The following is a 22,350-nucleotide window of genomic DNA, read 5'->3' on the forward strand; positions in this document are numbered from 1 at the left end:
CTAGCAACTCTCTTAAAGATGTGCAGGCTTTTGGTCCTCTGCCTTCAAGTCTGAAATGATCAGAAGCAGATTTACTAGCCCGTCACCCAGTAATTACGCCAAGTGCAACGTCTGCCAGTGGGCATCTTTTCCAATGGCTGGGAACTCCATGAGGTCAGAGGTTGCTGGCACCCTGCTCATGTTTACATCCACCCCAGGGTTTGGCACACTCTGGAGCTCAATCCTTACTAGTTACTGAATGAAGGAGGTGGGCACACAGAAAAGGGAGCAGCAACCTTCCCTCCATACACTCCTTTGGGAAGGAAATTTTTATGTAAGTAGATAATTTTTGTCTGATCTCATACTTTAAAAATATTCCCCTTAAGCCCACAATTAAGAAAATGAGCAATTGTTTCATTCTCAGGCACCTGTCATTCAAATGGTACCAAGACTGGTGAAGTGAGTCGTAACCCGTGGACACAGCTGCAGGCCCCTCTATCAGTGCCATTCCGTGGCCTGTAAAATTCCTCAACTTAGTGGACAGAGTGTCTTTTCAGAAATTTTTGGCCAATAAAACAAGTCAGGAAAACCAAAATTGCTAAAGATCATACATACAAGGCCTTGGACAGAGACTCGAGCACAGATCTGAACTGTCTACAGCCAGCCTCAAATCCCTCCCCCCACCTGCCAGAAGCCAAGATCAACAGTAATTAATATAATAAATGTGAGAAGTCCGGTCAGAAGGCTGAATGGGGCTTTTGATATTCAGAAGGCTGAATGTCTGCATTGTTATTACCTGCTGCTGGCTCAATAGCCAAAGGCCACCCCCCAAACCTGGTGATCTCTTTACTGTTTACTAAACATCACCTTTGATATGTCTGTTTGCATTCCTAAAAGGCAATTGTGTATTCTAGTAAATAAAAGGCAGATGGGAAGGGAGACTCAGTGGAACTTGGTCCCTTGTGCCAAGCTCACAACTGGCTTCCCCCATAATTTCCAAATTTATATTTCTTGTCTTGTGTATTAATTTGCGCATCAGCCCTTTCTCCAGGTCTTTGAATCCAGGCCACACTGGCAGTGGCCTCACACCCACCTGTCTGTGCGCAGAAGACAAAGCAGCCACAGGAGCATCTGGTTACAAAGCTCAGCTGCTCTGGAGCCTGCAGACACCTTGGCATCTGGAATCATGCAAATGACATACAAAGGCTCCCAGCCAGAGACTCTCGTGAAGTGTGTGGACTATACAAACATGTCCTTAAGTTGGATTCTCCACACACGCAGCCCTGATTTCGGTCTGTGCTGAGTTGGGAACTTTAAAGGCTAGAGAATGACCTCCCCAAGAGGATGAACAACAGCAACATTAGTATGCAAACTCAACTTGACCACTATGACCATGTGCCCAACATTGCAGAACCCCGTGAAGGGAGACACAGAGACGAACGGGACAAGCCCCGTCTGCAAGGAGCTTATGGGCTAGTTGTAGGGAGATGAAATGTGGACGCTGGAGGGATTTAGTCACACATATCTATATTGTACTTTATGCCTTTCATGCTTTTCAATTCAACATAGCCTTTAACTCTCACCACATCCTTGGAGGAGGTAGGAGGGTAGTGGTTGTTCCCATTTTCAGAAGAGGAAATTAACACCCAGAGAGGCCAAGTGACCAGCTCAGGGCACCAGAGAAGACAGAGTGGTAGGGTTGGAAGAAAGACACAGTTGCCCCGACCCTGGGCTTCTGCTCTTGCTAATCCATAGACAGGCGTATGGGAGGAACCCAGCTTGGCCTCATGGCTTTGCTTTCAACACAAAAGGTAATAATGAGTGAAAAAGTACACAAAATGAGGAGAAACTGGGGCAGAATATATTAACAGGTGCAAAATTTTAGAATCAGGAAAAAGAAAATGAAACATTCTTGTTTTACCACATAGTTACTAAAGAAAAGAAAAGGCAATGGTTGGGCGGGGGCATATGTAATACTTTGAACAATAATGTTTTTTTAAAAAATATCAATAAAAAAAGAAAAGGCAAGAAGGTTCTAGAAAAAGAAATGGCATTCTGGCACTACATTGGGGTGGAGGGAGTTGAGCATGACATCTAAGGAGAACTAACACCTATACCTTGGCAACTTTTTACTTCTCCTGAATCAAGTTCAGGGTAGAATCTGCCAGTATTAGTCACCTTTGATAAAAAATGAGAAATGAATACATGCTATCTAATACTTTGTGGTAGACTTGCTTATCTAATTATTTGGGGGTGAATTTACACCCTGTTGCTTCATTGTAGCTTTTCTGTTTTCTATAAAATGAAGTGGTGTCCCTGGTTAGTCTACCATGTGAGGAAAAACACAATCGTTCCATGTTGGCCTGTATTTTTTAAATGAGTGCAACTTCCTACTCATTTTTTTTTAAAGCTATTAATCAAAATAATCAGGATGCCACAATAATGCTACATTCTTCCTTAAATGAACGCAACTAGCACAGAATGACTCAGATAATGAAAAATCCTCTTGTTCAAGCCCTTCATTTTTTGTGATATGAAAACCAGAGATAACTAAGGTGAGGGAGTTAATTGGCAAAGTCTGATTATAACCCAGGTTTTCAGACCAGCGGTCTCATCTCATAGCTAGACATTGCTTTTAAAGGAGCACATACCTTTAGATGAACTTGGATAAAGCTGAGTTGTTATTCTTTCTTTGAGCATCAGAGTGGTCAGCTTGCTTAGGGTCCATCAAGTCAGGGGTTGCATTCACACCTCCTCTGAGCTCACTGGCTCAGGCTATCCCCACAGTCCGTGAGAGGAGGGCACACAGTGTGGCCTCCAGGAACATGAGCTGAAACCAGCTCTCTGTATTTGAACTGTCGAACCAATCCATTACCAAGAGCCTTCCTTGCCTTGCTCTAACTGCTCTTCGTGGAGCCCAAATGATGAATCAGGCTGAGAAAGCACTCCCTTACCAGATACCAGCGTGTCTGGTACCAGGGTGTTACTTACCTCCAGGGACACCTGCCATTTACCTCCAGGGGGTACCTTCTGTTTACCTCCAGGGACACCTGCTGTTTACCTCTACTGAACACCAGTGCACCTGGCACAACTCCACTTACAGAGAGGCCCCTGTGAACAGTGCTTTTGTGCGGCTTAGTACAGTGGCCCTGCTGTGGCTCTAGTGCCCACAGGACATGTCACTTGTAGGTCTGAAGCAGTAGACGTTGGCAACACACATGTGTTTGTTTTGATCAGCATGTGTGTCCTCTTATTTCTTCCCTTCCTACATCCCAATTTCAAGGTTTGAAATTCTCACCCCAAAGAATCAGGAGGCATTGTACATGTATAAGACTTAAAAAGTTGATTAAAAAAACTCTTGAAAATAATTGATGAGGCCACTGAATTACCTGTGCGTGCTTTGAGACCCAGTGACGGAGGACATTCAGTACTCGATTGGTGGCTGTTCTACGGATAATAAACTCTTTGTCACATATTCTGTCGGTGTTGTTAAATCCTTAGGAAGGAAAGAAACACACACATGTTCTAGTTAAAGCCAGTCCTCAGGAACCTGGAAAAAGTCATTTATTTTAGGACATTTGTTAATGAAACTCACATTTTGACAGTGAAATGACACATTTTGGCAGTGAGATGCAAGTGGCTTCTGACTGCTGTGAACTCTGCTTACTTACCTGTATACCCTCAGAAATGAGTCCACCAGAATTACAGGTGCAATTAAATGAATAATGTCCATGTTTATTAATGGTCACTGATTAAAGCTGGTCAAATGACACTTCCATTTCTGCCTGTCTTGCTCTATAATATAAAGCTGAGAAGTTTTAACAAGTAGTTGGGTCAGCATTAATTTATACTTTTGCCCCAAAGTGATTATATAACTAATAGCATTTTCAATACTTGTAGATGGATGAGCCTGTATCTTGGCTACCACATGCAAATACTTCATTGTGCATGGATATTCTGAGAAGCAGTGTTGTGTAGTGGTTAAGAACATGAACTCCACAGTCTGGATTAAAACTGTTCTCCTACCATGCAAATTACATCACCTCTCTGGTAACCAGTTTCCTCATGTCCTGCATGAGATAGTAAGTCTACCTACCTCATAGAGTTATTGTGGAGATTAAGTTATTTAACATATGTTAAGCATATTGGTTCAGTGTCTTTTGAATCCTCTCTGTGTTGGCCTGTGTCTCCATCTTAGCGACCTTTTCACTATCAAGAAACTAGTTTAATATACTTTTTTAAAAAGATTCTGCCTTCCAATCATAATTAACCATAATTAATTAGTTATACATTTCCTTTAAAAATTAATTCAAGCTTTACATAACTTTACTGGCAAACTTCTTGAAAGCTGTCTAAATTACTGATTTCATTTCCTCATGTCCTACTCCAAGCTTCTCATCACCTCTCATCACCATAACAGTTGCCATTAAATTCACTAATAACCCCCATGTCCCCTGTAGCCAAGGTATCTTTATCATCTCTCAACAGAAACCTCCTCCTATGATCACCTATAAGAAAATATTTATATCCAAGATCTCTTTTTTAACCTCCAGATCCATATATCTAACTTCCTCTTGACATTTTCCTCTTAGATGTTTCAAACACATGGCCTTTCCACCGAACCTTGTCCTCTTCATGTTTCCTCTCTCAATTAAGGAACACCACCAGCCATGCAGTTAGATAAGCACCTCTACATGAGAAGTTACAACAGAAAGTGGCCCAGGCTGGTGATAGTCATAGGGCTCCTGACAAAAGCACACACAAAACCTCTCTGAAGGGACACCCACTCAACCTCAGCCTATCCTGGATTACCACTAAGAAAGCCCCTGAAGGAAAACTCACAATCAAAATTACAAAACACACAAACCCTCCACCATGAACAAGGATCAGTAGACACAGGGATCAAGAATTCCCCACTCCTCCCATCACTACTACCAAGAATTTCAGGTACTAGAACTATGAGAACCACAATTAAAATGTTTACAAAGACTAACCGGTGTAAAATGGATATTGAAAACATGAGGAAAGAATAGTAAGTATTTTAAAAGTCAGATTTTCCAAGAACCACATAAAGCTTCTTCAAATTAATAAAATTATGCTTTCAATTATTATTGAAAAATAGAAAAGATGACATTTAAAATCCAACAGAGAGATAACACAGATTAGACCCAGCTGAATAAAGAAAGAGCAAACTAGAAAGAGATCTGAAAATTAGATCTGAGAAAATTATCCAAATTTTCTGGAAACAGAAAAGAAGGGTTAAAAGACACAGAGGTAAGAGAATTTTCAACATGTGTCTAGAAATGTGTCAGAAGAAGAGGAAAAAAAATTAGAAAGAGGCACTGTAGGAAAAGGGTTCTTCAGACTTGATGAAAGACATGAATCTGCAGGCTTAGGAATCACAATGAATCCCAAGCCAGATAAATAAGTGGAAACCACACCTTAACAAACTGTGAAATGGTAGAGCTCCAAGAAAAGATATCTTTGAAGCAATTGGTAAGAATATATATGTTATCTATGAGGGACAGGCAGAAAAAGAGGATGGGAAATGGGGAAAGTATATTAATCAAATTAGAGCACAGGCCTCAACTGCAGTGAGAGCTGGGTAATAATAATGAGTCAGCATTTTGGGGGAGGATGTCAAATGCTCTTAAAATACTGAAAAAGTGGGATGAGACCGCTCCCCACGCACATGTATAACTATACAGATGGCTAGTCAGTGAGACAAGAACAGAAAGGGTGAAAAGTGAAGATGAGAAAGGGACTGAAAGATGGAAATCAAAGTGAAATGGTAAGAGAGAAAAGCAATTTTAAGAGAGCTGCTATTTAAAATATTTTAGGCAGGGGTGGGGGGAAGCATTTACTACCATTGGTCCCTTGTGTCTGTGTCAGGGGTGGGTGGAGAGGAGAGTTTACTTTGAAAGAAACTTCCTTCTGCTCTCCAAATTATTTAATATAACACATAAAAAGGCCACTTAAGAGGTTTTTCTTTATAAAGTTTCCAGTATTTTCATAAATTCAAATCCCAACCTCCATTACCATTTAGGTTAGGATTTGATTATACTACTTGGATGTTCTTCATAACTACTTCTAATTACCATGTTTTTGAACTTTTTAATGTAGAGCATAGCTTGGTAAGTTCTTGAACATCTGTTCGCTTTCCAGAGTTTATCACCTTCTGCCACTCTCAGGGTTCAAAAATTCTCTTGGAAATTGACCACTCACTTAAGCGACCTTCCTCAATGCCCACTCAGCCAGAGTAGGAGGGTCAGCCAAAGGTAGGACCAGCCTTCCAAGTACAGCGGGAACACCAAGAACCAGGAAAGGGAAACTCCAAAGACACACCTTCTACCTTCCCCTTCACAGGGGACCCAGCGCTGATATGACTCCAGGATGAACAAGAAGTAAAATTCAGGGCAAATTATTTAACCTCTCTGTGGCTCAGTTTTCTCACTCGTAAAATGAAGAGAATAGTGTTGCCACACGCAGTTGTAAATAAGAAATAGATTTATTATTAAAAAAATATATAAAGTTCTCACCTATAGCTTCATCTATTCATCCCCTTGACCCAATGGCCTTCACAATATACTTTTGACAGTATGCTAGTCATCAGGACAGCATGCTAGTCATAAGGATAGTCAAGCTCTTCATTTTCTTTCTGAAAGACCCCTTTTACTGTTTGAGCAACAGATAGAGGTCTTTGATCTTAGAGAGAAATACTCTCTCAGTTCTATTGTAAACCACCTACAATTTAACCAGATGCACAAGCCACCTATCTGGGGGGCATAGCTGAGGCAAATCCCGATAGATCATGTTTTATAAAAGGGGCTACCGCTTACTCAGGAGTTGAAATTGCCTCATGTGTTTAGCTGACATGTGTGGTCTCGCTGTAACAGAGCATATAGATCCACCCTCCTGATCAGACAAGACTGTCTCCCCATTTTTCAGTCTTGAAAGCTATAGGATCAGAGCCATAATTTTCCACAACTGGCCAGATTTCCTCCTTCCTGCCAGCACCCATCTAAATTGGGGGCTGCTTGGGTAATATTCCTAATTTAAACATGAACTACCCAGCTAAATTGGTGACAATTTCCAAGTAGAGGCCATTCTGTCCTAGAATCATAGATTCACCCCCAAGGAGTGTTGTGTCATTCCTGGAACAGCAAATAGCAAATCTTTGTGGGGTTTGGAACATCTTTCACTTGCCAAGTGTGACAGCACAAACAAACTCTACATGTACCGGGAGAGTTTATTTTACTAATATCACACATTGAGAATACTGTCACTCCAAGATTCCTGTCTATCAAAAATTTTTTTGTTTTACTACTGTCTAAAGTTTTACATATGTCTTCTTTTTTCCCTGCTTGACATCCCCTCTCTCCCCCTCAGCCATTCCCATCCCGGGGAAGCCCCACATCCCGCCCCTCTCCCCCCCACCCCGAGTGTCTGTAGTGTCTATCAAATTTATGCATATTATTTTTTAGTTGTAGGCACTGGCTGGTAAAACTGGCTAATTTGGGCAACAAAAGTCATCTGGGAAAGTGGTAAGGACCAAATCACCATACATATGAATTTAAGAATGAGATTCACCTTCATGGTCCTTCCCCCAGACACCGTCTGAGTCATTCTACCCCTTAAAGCAACTGGCAGATGTGCCACCTCTCTCACTAAACTATACACTCCTTGGAGAAGAGATTTTACTAGTATTTCAAGCATCTTTGTAGGCTCTTGAGCTTTGCACATAGACACTCAGCCGATATTTTTCTTATCAAAAATTGCACCGCTCCCAGTAGAAATGATTCTGAAGTGTCTGCAAATGCTACATAACTGAGTTAAGGTCATCCTTTCACCATACTACCATGAAGACTATGAATATGAAATCTGTCACAAGCAGAACTTAGGAAAAAGTCATGGGGAGTAAGGGCAAGGACGTTGAAAAAACAGAGAAAACCAAGGAAATTTTCATTTTGTTCTTCAACTGATGTTGCATAGTGGCCCTGAAGATACTAATGAGCAATGAACAACTGCTACACTGTTTTTGCCTCTTTTTAAAAAACCTTTTTTTTTATAAGTGTGTCCTTATCCTTCAGTGTTTAAGTTCTCCTTCTTACGCAGGTCAACCTGATATTTTTTCTCTACCTGTAATTAACTGTAACAGAATGAAAAAATGCATCTTTCTAGACTGAGGAAAAGTAGCTCAGCTGGTCCATCATTATTTGTGATGAAGAATGGCAAAATCAATGTCTTTCCTTCTCTTTCATTTTTTAAGGAAATCAATAACTGACAGCTGAATTGTTCTTATGGATTTTTAAAAAGGTGTGCTGCTTAGATTCCTTCTTTTTTTAACAGGTGGTAAGGCAGACTTTATCCAGGACCATCCCAATAGGTACAGGGACCCCTGCGTGGGATTTTACAGTGGGCGGAGGAGAAGGGCTCAAGGTTGAATACAATGTGGGCACCTGGGAACTTATAGCCCAGGAGGTGGTGTTGTCAGTGATGGAAAATCATTGAGGAAACGGCAGGGGTGGGGAGTTCTGACTAATCCAATCTACCAGGGTTCTTGCTGAGGACAGTCAGGTGGTCAGACATGGGAGGAAGAAGAACCTGATCAGATATTGGAGAGTGGAGAGATTAAACTAACTCAGCAGGGTTCTTACTAAAACTGGATTTTGGAAGGAAATGTACAGATAGGCCTAGGAGAAGATTCAAAAACTTGACTAAAGTTTGGTCAAGCAAAGATCATTGTCAAGACCAAGTGAAGATAAATTCGAAGAGATGAACAGAAGTCCGGCCTGGCAGAGGTGGCACCAGCTGCACAACGTGGATTAGAGGAAGCGTGGGCAGGTACTGGGCTGGGGGCAGGATGGACAGAGGTATTAACACAGCATGACCCCTCAGGAGAGCCTATCCTTGTCTGAGGACTGAATGTTTCTGCTTCATATATATCCATTTCTAGGCTGGACTTAGAGAAATCTGGTGTCTCTAAAGCGATTAGAGCTGCGGTATGGGCCATGGGGGAATAAGTCACGTATTTCCAAACTGCTGCATTTACCAACCATGTCAGAAGCACTACAATGAGTAGAGTACAGATAATTTGGTTGTAACTGACTTCTCATGGGCAGCATGGATGTCTTAGTGGGCATGTCTCTAGAGTCCTTTCTACAGCGAGTATGTTGTAGGGGCCAAATCTCCATCATTGGAAGAAGGACATGAACCCCTATGATCATGGGGTTCACATTTGGAAGCATGGAGAACAGTAGCATAGGAATATATTCCATAGTAGACTGAGACAAGTGATGTGAGAAAAAACACAGAGCATGAGAAGTGGGTTGGGAGGTGAGAGGAGTTGTGACTTTAAATCCCGCGTCTGATCGAAGACTTGTAGTAGAGGCAGATCTTGGGGCAGACCCTTCTAGCGAGACGGACAGCAAGGCAAAGACCACAGGAAGGAAACCTGGCACCTGCCGTTGCTGGCATTTCTTTCTACGGCCACAACCGTTTGAGAGAACAGCCAGCAAGTATAAGCCTTAGCTGGGTGGCCATGTGCCCAACAACAATTTGGGAACCCATTTAATCAGGCCAGATGTGGGCTCCTAAGAAGATGGTAAGGCAGGTCCAAGAAGAATGGCTGTGGGAACATGGGGTAGTCAAATGGGGGTGCCTTGCCTGCAAATTTGTCATGATATTCATCTGACATGATTGTCCCATTTGTTCACTTGTGCAGAATGTCAGTGCTCCAGGACCAATCACAGGGAAGGGCGACTACTCGCTCAGTCTTGGACAAAAGGGAGTCTGAGCCCTAAATACACAAAGGTTCTCAATAAGTTTTATTTTTAAGGATGATGAAGAATATGCAAGTCCTGGCTGGGGCCCCTTGCTGAGCACACCCAGAGCACAGGGACAATGCCGTCCCTGCAGCTGCCATTTCCCGTGGGATCTGAGCTTGCACAGGGCCTGTACAAGCCCTCCTGCTAAGGATTTCCAACTTCATCCCAGGGGAGCTGGGAAAGCAAGCTCTAAACTGGAGAATTACACGTCATCCTTCTAGTAAGCCACCAGCGATTTTGTATCAGGGCTTCTCAGTCGGGACTCCATGGACACCTCCTGAAGTTCTCGGGTCTGAGAGCTCCTTCCAGCAGTTTGTGGAGTAAGAAAGGCACCTGTGGGTTCTGAGCCCAGAGAGCTGAGGGCCCCATTTCTCAGGGGCGATGACAGGCTGTAGGTATTATTTTGTGGAATTAGCACACAGTAGAGGCAGGCAGACTCGCTCCATCCCACAGGTGAGGATGGGAATTTCGAGGGTCAAGTACTTTGCTCAGGGTGCTAAGCAAGTAGGTGGGAGTCAGGCCTCATGGGCTACAGGTTCCAAAGCACATGTCAGCCAGGCCCACGGTCTGTCTGTCCTTCTGATGCAAATACGATGCAGGTGCATCTACCAGGCCAACCACTCAGCTCACAGCTCAGCATGATGCCCTGCCCACAGGGTGTTCTCAGATCTCTGCTTAGATTCTTAAAGGAATGATTTTATAATGAGTTTAAAATAAAACATATTGAGAACCTTTGTGTATTTCTTCTTTTAATTCTCCCAAGTCCGTAAAACATAGTTCTTGCTTTTACAGATGAGAAAACAGGCTCAGAGAAGTTTGACGGTCACCTAAGACCACAGAAACTTAAAACAGAGCCAGGATTTATAAACAGATTACTCAATGCTAAAACCCAGGCTCTTCCACTGAAGCACACAGCTCAAGAGGCTGTTTGCAGGGAGTGCAAGTGCCGCTGTTTATTGCTGGGTGACTTTTCAGCCCTGGCATCACTGCTGTCATCGGGTCTCAGGCTGATGTAGAAATATAACAGGAACAAACCGCCAGTATGAAGGGCGACGGCGGCTTCTGCCAAAGCAGAGGGGGTGTTTGAAGACTTGATGAGAAGTACAGAGTAAGCAAGTTTCAATGGCCTTTCAAGAAAATCGCTGAGGCAAGAAGAAAAGAAAGGCTGGAAACTTAAAGGTGACAAAGGAGACAACCGGACCAGTTTGAAAACTGAAATATAGCAATCTATTAAAAAAGCCAAATATCTACTACTCTTGGTCAGAGTTTCTTGAGAGCAAAACCAGTCTTACCTAAAGAGGTCTTGGAAAATAGAGAATGTTCTAGAAATAGTTAACATGAAGAACACCCCAAAAAAGGACAAACCTTAAATTTCCTGATAGTTTTCAGCCCAACTTCATAACCAACTGTCTGAAAAGGAAGAGAGAAAGATTTCCTGTACATTAGTTTGAATTCCCTGATGGCAACTCATTACCTCTTCTGGGTAAGATGCTCTCAGCCTGGTGTATATGGAACAATATTCATATCCTTGCCATTAGGTAAGGTTCCCCCACAAACCAAAATAATAATAATCTTAAATCCTGCTATATATCTTTCTACAGAATCCTCCACACATCTGAAAATGCTTTTCCGTGGGAGTGGGAGATGAATGATAGCTTCCTATGCAGGAAGGTGTGTATAAAGTTGTGAATGAGTATGCACCTGTGCATTCAGGTGCCGGGGGTGGGGTAGCGGGTGAGGGGAGCAGGGGATGGCTACAACACTATTTGAGGTATCCTGAAGAAACTAAAGCAGAGGGTTTAGAGGTGGTTGGGAAGAGGGTATGAAAACAGGCCATTTTCTCCCTCTCAATTGTAAACATATAAGGATGTCTACAAAGTGTTTTTAATGCATAAAAATGGTAGATTTTACCATTAAAAATAAAATGTACTTTGGGAGGGAGAGTAGAAGCCACAAAACACAAAATTTTAGTAAGCACAACATATTTATTGAGCGTCTTTGTGCCAGTAATTTTTGTAGGACCCAGGATACAGCTATGGACAAGGAAAATTAATTAGCTGCTCAGAGGAACTGGCCTTCTACTGGAGGAGACAAATAAAGATATAACGTAGTGTTATTGATATCTCTATACAGGTACATAAGGAAAATTCAGATATTGGAAAGAGCTATGTGGAGGGTACCTAGGCTAATGTGAGAGAGAGCACAGTCACTAGGCTGGGTTGAGGAAGGCCTTTCTAAGCAGGAGACACGTGCGTTGGGACTTGAACATTGAAAAGACAGTGGTTATCTGGAGATCTGGGAGAAAGAATGTTTCGGTAGAACAGTGAATGAGACAGCTCAGCCTGACTGAGGGCAGAAAGCAGCCCAGGGTGGCTGGAGTCCAGTGAATATGGGGACAGGAGAAGTTACACAGCGAGCAAGATCACCAAGATCTTCCAGGCCAAGTTAAAGAGCTGGATTATTTTTCTTTCTCTCTTTTTCCCCGACATCACTGGTTTAGTATGAAAGGAACAGCCAAATTGAGGTGATGCCTAGGACAAGGGGTGGGAAAAGCTTCCATGCCCACTGTAGGCTCACCACTCTCCCTAAATCTTCACATGTTCACCAACCCGGAAGCTGTAAAAGCTGGATTTTATTCTCTAATATTAGGAAGCCATCAGAGGGTTTTGTGCCGGGGAATCATATAGTCTGATTTACATTTGGAAGGGTTACTCTGGCTGCCTTGTGTAGTGAGGACCGGATGGGGCAAAAGTGGACCAGGTATGAGGCCGTAACCCGGCGAGGCAGGTTGTGGCAGGAGTGCTGAAACTGCTCAAAACAGAGGGGCTAAGGCTTACTGATGGATCAGATGTGGAGGTCTGTGCCGAATTGAATAGTGTCCCTCAACATTCACGTCTACTCAGAACCTGTCAATGTTACTTTATTTGGATATAGGGTCTTTGCAAATGTTGCGATGTCAAACTGGATCAGGGTGGACCCTAAATCCAATGATTTGTTATAAGAAATATAGTTATAAGAGGGGAATTTGGACACAGATACACTCGAAGGGAAGAGGCATGTGATGACAGAGGCAGAGATTGGAGATCTGCAGACATAAAGTGAGTTCAGGCAACCCAACTCTGCAAGTCTCTCCAGAGAAGGGCTCGGCTCTGTCTGAATAGCAGGTCTGTCTGGTCCTGCCCAGGTTCAGTTATTGTGTTTGTTGCCCCTACTCTGTGTCTTCGATCACACCATCAGAACTTGTCAGGCTAGCTTCCACTTTTCCTCTGTGCCCCGGAGGCGGCTGCGGAGAGGTGGAGGGTCAGAACGCAGACATTCGTGCCTGCAGCTGCTCCGCAGCCTTTCATTTTAAGTTCTGTATCTGCTTTGAAACTACATAAAGTGCAGGGAGGAGACTATCCCTGCCTCTGGTTGTGTACTGAAGGGTTCAGTTTAAAGACCCTCCAGGATTACAGACTGACTCTGAGCAGCTGGCTGCAGAATTCTACTCCAGGGAATTAGTTTAACAATGCTGAGTAATCAGTGATTCACCCCCAGTCCCTTATGCCAACCGCTTTGGGGCCATCCCCTCATCCTCCAAGGGCAACCTCCAACGACTCACAGTGCTGATAACAGCACAATATGGCAACACTCTAAGTGCATGCTGCCGGATCACCCCATTCCTTCCCTCTCAGCACACTGGCCACCCCACCTGTGCCTTGAAGGTTGCAGTCACCTCATGAGGGTGATCAAGAGACACTAACTCTCCTTTCCTTCAAATTCTCTGTAATTCCATCCTCTCTCTCTTCCTTCAACTCTGGAGAGAGCGGCAAGATGTGATAGAAGAAATAATGGACTTGGGATTGTTTAATGGGCTTATCTCGCTGAATGACCTTGGAAAAGTCCCTTCATTTCTCAGGGTCTCAGTTTCCTCTTTGGTAACAAGAGGTGCTTATCTAGATGCCTCTAAAGTCCCTTCCTCCGTGTCTCCTTGGACAAAACTCAGGTCCTCACAATGCATCCTATACCCTCACTTCCCTGGCATCATCAATCACCTGCCCCCCATCTTTCCTCTAGCACCTCAGTCTCCCTGGATCCCTCCCCTCTGCTATCAAAAGCCTTTCCTCAACACTGCCACTCTCTCACATGTGACAACGGAGGCATGTCTTTCTCGCTTATCATGCTCTAGGAAACCTTAGAGTATGTGTAAGCAGGCAAGAGCTCTCAGCAGGAGGAATGAAATGTCACTTTGCTCAATGGTCCTGAGTGCTTCATGGGGTAGTTGAGCAATACCAATTCCATACACTGACTGTATCCATGAGTTTATATAAGGCCTCCTGAGTGGAAATAGACCACAACCCAATCTTTTTTTTTTTTTGAAGTTTCAGTGACACTGAGATACATCAAGTAGATCTGTGTGGCACAGACAAAATCAGCTCAGACTGTAGGAAAGGATGATGGGGGTTCTTAAGAGTCAAGTCACCAGAAGCAAAGAAGAGTCTGAGCTGGTGTCCTGGAATAAGTCACAAGGCTTCGGGAATGTGGAAGCCAGTGGCCTAGTGAAGTTAGCAGAGATCTGTACCAGCTCCAGGGATGGCTGTTAAGACAGCAGGCTTCATGGGAGCATCTCTGTGGATCGGCCAAAGCTTATGCATTAGCAGCAGAGGCACCTGGAACCAGCAGGTAGGGTTTGAAGTAGTTAGGACATGACATCTGGCCTCGAGGAGCACTAGCAGGCAATTAAGGACAGGGAAAACAGCACTGGGAATTTGGAAATATTCCCAAGACTTCTTTGCAAGATGGATTTTCCAACGATGCTCAATATTGGATGCAGGATGGGGGAAGTAGTTCTCACATTACTGTCACTCAAGTATCAGAAGAAACTGGCCCTGTCTTGAGGGCCCACACTGCAGGCCTGAACCACTGGGCCTGCATGCAAAAGATCTTATACACAGTGGGAACTCAGTCAATCTGTTCAATTGTTTTTACTTTTTAAAATCCAAGATTGTATATTCACTTTATCAGTTGTGGATAAATATACTAACACAAACTTTCAATTTATTGGAAGACTTTGGTATTTCCTGAGTCAGGAGATTCCTGAACCTCCCTGCCTTGGAATTTACCACACTTCTCTTCCCACACTCCCCTCCCCAGGGTCTGTAACCACAAGACTTGAGGTATCGTTAAAGTGTTTTCAGTTTAGTAACTGAGGACTGAGAAGAGAGGCTTGTATACACTTGTGGAAACTTCGGCTTCAGGAAAACGCCCTGCACAGGGCAACATGGGGCACAGCCTTGGAGCACCCTCCCCCCTGGCTGGGGATTGGCTCTGCCTGTCTGGTATGTCCCCACAGAGTATTTCAGACAAAGTCTATTTGTATAATTTCAATGGAAGATGGCTGCTCAATGCTCAATGTTGAAACTTTCAAATAGTCTACTAGCAATTCTTAAAACCTGATTCAGAGCTTCGAAGTTACTCTTTGTCCCACCCTGAAGCCTTCATGACATCTACATAGGACTTCAATTCCCATATGGGAATTTCATCTTCCTTTTCCCCAGAATCCATACTTTGTTCATCAAGCCAACACTTACTAACTGGTATGCAACTGCCAGAAGATACAGAAGCTCCCAAGAATTCCATTCCCTACGTCTATGTTACTGTCACTATTCATCAAGGGAGATAGACAAAGTCCTTTTTCAAACCACAAATCCTGAAAGTACTTTTTATTTAATTTCCCAAGAAGTGATTCAGCAATCTAGAAATGATCTACCAGGTACTTATACAAAAATATTTTCTACCAAACTAGGCCCAAGTATTTGGTTAATGTACATGTGAATTCATGAACCATATCGACTCCTAACCTATACATTTCATCAAACATTGCCCAATTTTAAGGGCAGAGACCTTATTCACACAGTGAATAAATATGGTGTGAAATCATGTTGGTTAGAAATGTAATTTTCCCAAAGCAAACTAACTTCTTGGAGATGAGATTCCCCTGAAAGACTGTCAAGAATACTAACCCTGTGGAGCAAATGTGCACGGTGCCAAGAAGTGCTCTGTCTTGAAGAAATGATGGCTCTTGTGAGCCTCTCTCAATTCAAGCCAGCATCTCTGTCTTAACTCTTCAGAAGTAGAAGGCCTCTGGGTTAGAAGGCCTAGGAAACACACTACAGTGAAAGCATCATTCTAAGAGTTAAAACATTGTAATTGTTATTGTTTATAGCTAATATTCATTCAGGGCTTACTTATACCAGGGACTAAACTCATTTAACCTTTACAACAATCCTTTAAGTCAGAGGTATCCCCATTTTATAGAAAATAATAATGATAGAACAGTAATAACATCTATAGTGTTTATTACATGCATGCACTGTTCTAACACTTTACACATATTATTAACTTATTTAACCCCCATAATGACCTCATCGAGTAGCAAAGTTTCTGCACTGCACAATGTCACCAGGTACCATTCACATCAACGATGGATGTGACTATAGTAGTCACAGGTTCTAATTTCCTAATCTAATTTAGACTTCTAATTTCTAGAAGTCTAATTTATAAGACTTCTAGAATGAACAAACACCTCCTGGTTGGCCAGCCTAGCTCTCTGGTTATATAGCATCTCATGCTGGGACACACATCCCATCTGTACTTTGCCCAGGTCAGAAAAAAAAAAAAAAAAGCACCACTTAATCGAAGCATGGAGCTTGATGTACACTCACAGGCACAGAAATTGGAATCCCACAAGAGCCCTCTAGTTGCATGTTTCTTTTCTAGTTAGACCACATATTGCACAAAATTTGCTTTGCCTAAAGATATTTTAAATTAGTGAGTTTGGGGGTCAACAGAGATGCATTTAATTTTGGGACAGCACCTTATGTGTCTATTTGACTATTTCATGTTTTGCACATTATTCTAATATATTCATATGTGTATTAAATTGAGATGGTTAAAAATGCACATTTTCTTTTGTAAGCATAACGAATTACATGTAAAAGACGAAGGTTGAGAGGGGTTCCTTCCTGTATTCTGAACTGGACGGTTCAAAAGCTAGAAAGCATTTCTCAGACTCTCCTGCAACTCAGGTTCTGGATGCAAATTAGGGCCTGGCAGGTGGAAGGCAGACGAAGGCTGTTGCCAGTGCAGCAGCATTCCAGTGTCCGGGCCCACAGAGGCAGCGGCAGTGTCCCGATCACTGATGCAGCGAGTGGGTGTCTTCTTGGGCAGAATTTTCCACAGCCATCTCTTACTTGCTCTCCATCTAGGACAGCAGAGGCAGTGCCCCCTGGGGGGTCAGTTCTACTTGGTGTCTCAGAAGTGATTCCTGGAAGGAAGCCCAGCCTCAAGCCAATGTACCCAAGTCCTTACAATAAATCTCTTCCCAAGAAAAAATAGCTAATATGTTCCCCACACCCAAGCTTTCATAGATAGCGGACAGCAAGTGCCCGATGCCAAATGCCCATGAGCAAGTCTTGGCATTCAATTAAAACAGCATGTTCTCCATTTAGAGACACTGCACCTTGGGGCTCTTCAGGTTTGCTGCGCTGAGGCCTGTCTTCTAACAAACCTGCCTGATTTCTACGTAAACACTCATACTGATTACATTTGCTTTCCAACTCTGCCCGCCCCCCCACGCCCCCCACCCGCCCCCGAGAGAGAGATAGATAGAGAGGGAGGGGGAGAAGGAGGAGGAGGAGGAGGAGGATGAGGAGGAGGAGGAGGAGGAGGAGGAGACGGAGGAGGAGACGGAGGAGGAGAAGGAGAAGGAGAAGGAGAAGGAGAAGGAGAAGGAGAAGGAGAAGGAGAAGGAGAAGGAGAAGGAGAAGAAGAAGGAGACGGAGGAGGAGGAGGAGGAGGAGGAGGAGGAGGAGGAGGAGGAGGAGGAGGAGGAGGAGGAGGAGGAGGAGGAGGAGGAGGAGGAGAAAGGGAGGATGGGAGGGAGGGAGGGAGGGAGGGAGGGAGGGAGGGAGGGAGGGAGGAAAAAAGGAACCCCAGTAGAGGTAAGGAGACTTCACAGAGAAGCTTCCCTCTCACCCTGAGGACAGTCCTGGGTGAATCAGGCCCTCTTAGCCCGTGTTTAGAAGATAGTCAGCTGTGAGAGTTTTAAAAAGCCCGTCTCTGTCTCTGTTTGCCTGGCAGAACCTGAATTTCATTAAAATGAAAAATTAACCACTGCAAAAGATCGTTCTATAGATTCAGAGTAAAAGGCTGACTAACAAAATGAAAGAATTTAAATAGAAGAGATAATCCATATAGGACTAACATATGGCCAATGAATTCATTGGTGCCAATAAATGTTCATAGTAATAGCTTCGTTATGAGGACTTAAAGTAGCAAATCATTTGCATGCAGTGCATATACAGGGATCTTTGTATGTAAAGTGGAGAGGCTACACTGGGGACAAAACAATATTTATATTTGGACTAGGAGGTTCTCTCCAGCTGTATAATGTTCAGTGAGCTCAGCCAACATTATAAAAGCCCATGACTGGTAAACAGCACATCCTCCTAGGGGTCCATTTCTGCTTCTGGCTCCTGAAGATTCTAAGATCCAGCTCATATACTCAGGTTTAAGTGCGAGGATTAATAGCATCCCAATCGCACAGTGAGTTCATTCATTAGAGCTTATTCCCTAACATCATCCCAGACACAAGACTGTTTTCTTTCATGATCACACCTAGGAAATGCTCTCTGATGAGGGAAATAAAATCAAACCAGCAGAGCAGCACACCAGCCATCATGTATGATCAATTCTGTCACCAGCAAGGTAACTTTTTGTCCTATGAGAACTGGCCTATGTATCAGAATACCATTTTTGATACATAGGCAAGTTCTATACTTGACTAACTTGGTAAGATGCAGTGGGCAGTTAGGCAATGATCCCCAGACAGAATCTGAGTTGAGTCCTCGAACCATCTGAGACTCTGATCACATGACAGGGATGCAATGATCACAGTGGACAACGGGCAAAACATCAATGCTCTCTTCTTAGCATAATCTTCAAAAGGCATGGGCAATTCCTTCAGCATTGGATGAATTAACCAACTCTACTTTAGGTTAGATATTATAAGAACTTTTAAAGAAGGCAGGGAAAAAAACATACAATTAAAATCTCCATTATTATCCACCTTCAAAACTACAATCCCTGGCATTTGGCTCCAGATACTGTGGCACTGATAATGCTAGAAAGCTTCCTTCAGAGTTGTAACGAGGATTTTTCTTATAAGACCCTGGGAAAGAGTTAAAAAGAAAAACACTCACCTAACGCATATCAACTTTTGCTCTAGCAGTGGTTCTCAACCTTTCTGATGCCGCGACCCTTTAATACAGTTCCTCATGTTGTGGTGACCCCCAACCATAAAATTATTTTTGTTGCCACTACATAACTGTAATTTTGCTACTGTTATGAATCGTAATGTAAATATCTGTGTTTTCCGATGGTCTTAGTCTCTACAGCAGCAGTTCTCAACCTGTGGGTCGCAACCCACAGGTTGAGAACTGCCAGCAGGGTCGCCTAAGACCATTAGAAAACACAGATATTTACATTACGATTCATAACAGTAGCAAAATTACAGTTATGAAGTGGCAACAAAAATAATTTTATGGTTGGGGGTCACCACAACATGAGGAACTGTATTAAAGGGTCGCAGCATCAGAAAGGTTGAGAACCACTACTCTAGAGGGAAGAGTTCAAAGGCATTTATAAAACTCTCTAAGCATTGCTCTTAGCTTGAATACTAGAGTCCTTAATAAAATATGTTTTTCACTGAAAATAAAAGTAATAAGAATGAAATGGTTAAGTCAGCAAAATAACAGGACAAAATAAATGAAAGTACAAATAATTTTAATAGGTTATTAAGATACAACTCACATACTATGAAATTCACCCATTCTAAGTGCATAATTTGCTAATATTTAGTTTATAGGGCTGTGCAACAATAACCACAATCCAATTTTATAAAAACTTTAAAAAAGTTTAGCAAGATAGTATGGTACTGGCATAAAGATATTCATATATATCAATGGAACAGAAGTAGGAGTCCAGAAATAAATTCTTACATTTATGGTCCACTGATTTTCTATAAAGGTACTAAAGCAATTTAATGGGGAAAAGAATAGTCTTTTTAACAAATGGTGATGGAGCAATTGGCTGGCTACAAGCTAAAATGATTAACTTAATCCTAAATGGAAGGGCAAAAATTATGAACTTCAGTGAGAAACACAGGAGAAAATCTTAGTACATTGGGATGGGCAAAGAATTTTTAGAAACAACATCAAAAGCAAGATCCATAAATAGATAAATTGGACTTTATCAAATTTGAAAACTTTTGCGCTTCAAGATCACCAAAATACCCCTAGTGGCAATTTGTAGTCAATCCCTGTTTCTAACCCCAAACCAGGCAGTCATGGATCTGTTTGCTGTCTTTGTAGACTTACTTTTTCTAGACATTACATAAAAATGGAATCATACTCCAATTTAGTTTCTTATTTTCCAGAATTGTCTTGGCTATTCTGAGTCCTTTGCATTTCCATAGAAATGTTAGTACTCAATAAAAATTTTAAAAAAAGATAAAGAAACTGAAAATCTTGCTGATATTTCTAATATATATATTAAAAGGTATGCATGTTTTTAGGATCAGCAAATACACCTATTGGTAACAATTTGCACAAGATTTGTTCACTGGAATGTGTGATGCTTTCAGAATACAAGGTTACAAACTTAATTTTTAGTATTAAGATACCCATTCCCTCTGCCCAAAAACTCAGTCTCCCTTAGACTGGGTCCAGATGGAGCCAGGCATTGTCTTCTGACTCGCAATGCAACCAGGGATCTGTCTGCCTCTAGCCCTTTCCAAAGTGAACAAGAGGCATAAATAGCCTCAGGGGGTGCAGCTCCAGGGCTGAGGGCTTGGACAAGCCCGTCTTGGAAGTGTATTCAGTCCCCTCTCTTTTGTTCTCCCTATTTAGATTTCTTGCTGACACTTAACACTTAGCTTATGAACTGAGATCACTGTTAACTTAGTCTTCCAGACCTTGGACTTGAAATTTAATCATCTGCATCACTTCTTTCCTTTCCACCATGTCCCATATAGAATCCATAGAAAATGTCTACACTAACATTTCTCAGCCTCCTACCCCTTCCAGAACAGTCCAATGCAAGTCCTAAGCATGTCCTACCATTATTGCTTTAAAAACATATCGGGAGCCTCACCTCTTCTCTCCCAAAATGCCTGTGAATATACACAAGAGTCTGCTATAGTGAATTCCATTACTAAGCATGGATTCATTTAACAAAGCCATTTCTAGATCTCTTGTGAGTGCCCCAAACTATACTCCTTTCATCAGAAGACCACAGGATAGCACACAATTGATACACTTTTGCAGTGGGTAGCATGCATGCATGTGTGTGTGAGCGTGTCTGTATGCACATACACACGTGTGCTCATAAGTGAGAATAAATGGGCGACAGGGGAATGCATTCATTTCAATTCAACACTCTGGCTTGTCACAGTAATAGAGGCGGTAATGGTAAACACAACAGGCCCTATTCCCAAGAAGCTTATAAATCATATGGAGGAAACAGTCAATAATAACAACAAGAAATATTCATAGGGCACTTAATTGGTTTCAAAGGTGGAGCTAAGAACAGTACAAGAATCATCACAGTTAATCCTCATTACAACTCTATGCATAGGTACAGTCATTACCCTCACTTTAAAGATGAGAAAAATGAGACTCAGAGGGGCTGCCTTAGGTCACCTTAGACAAGTGGCAGAACTCAGACGCAGGTTTATTTGTCACCAAAATCCACTTTCTTCACCACTTTTCAATCCTGATTCCTTGGAGACTCATTCTTAATTGCCCTTATCAATACCCTCCTCTCTCTAAGGCCCTTGTGGCCCCTGTTCCCTGAATACTTTCTTTGCTCACTGCCAGACCGCCGGACCCCAGCAATCAGAGGCCACTTCTCCAGCAAGCACCGTCCCCAGGAAGGGGCACACAGCCTTTCTTCCCACTCTTGAAGTCATAAGCAGACAAGCTCAAATCCTCAGGACTATTAACTCCTGAGAAGGCAAGGGAGCCTCTTAACTCTATTCTCCACCCATGACCTATACATGGACCAAGCAAGACCAGACAATCAGTCCACCATGGATCCCGAATGAATTGTTTCCCACCGTAGGCAGCGGAGTGTTCTCAAAATTAAGATTAGGAGCCCACTAAAGATGGCAGGGCAATACTAAAAGCCATCAAATTGTATGTTTAAATTGGTTAATTGTATGATCTATGAAATATATCTTAATAAAGCTGCTTAAATTTTTAAAAATAAAAGGGCAGTCAATCTTTGAAAATGAGAGGCTTTTCTATCTCTAAGTCACTATAGAAGGTAGTTGAATGGCAGAATGCATTTCAAAGAAATGCATGGTGGGTGGATTTTTAAACGAAAAAATAAATCAGTAAAAGCTGGTTGGTGAGTGCAGGAGTTTCTTCTACTTGCCATAATGCTTATCTGAAGGAGTGTTTAGGAGAACAAGGGAAAATGTTCAAATTCCCTCAAAACGTCT

General features: G+C 42.5%; 1 protein-coding gene across 1 annotated transcript in view; it reads right to left on the reverse strand.

Moving 5' to 3' along the window:
• The window catches only part of RASGRF2 (Ras protein specific guanine nucleotide releasing factor 2), a 188,440-nt gene that overhangs the window by 28,189 nt on the left and 137,901 nt on the right, over nucleotides 1-22,350 (reverse strand). The window contains exon 18 of the mRNA XM_054715119.1: nucleotides 3,369-3,475. Coding sequence (XP_054571094.1) covers nucleotides 3,369-3,475 — 107 coding nt within the window. The remainder of the gene's footprint in view (nucleotides 1-3,368; nucleotides 3,476-22,350) is intronic.

Source organism: Eptesicus fuscus, chromosome 4, assembly GCF_027574615.1.
Source record: "Eptesicus fuscus isolate TK198812 chromosome 4, DD_ASM_mEF_20220401, whole genome shotgun sequence".
Lineage (NCBI taxonomy): Eukaryota > Metazoa > Chordata > Mammalia > Chiroptera > Vespertilionidae > Eptesicus > Eptesicus fuscus.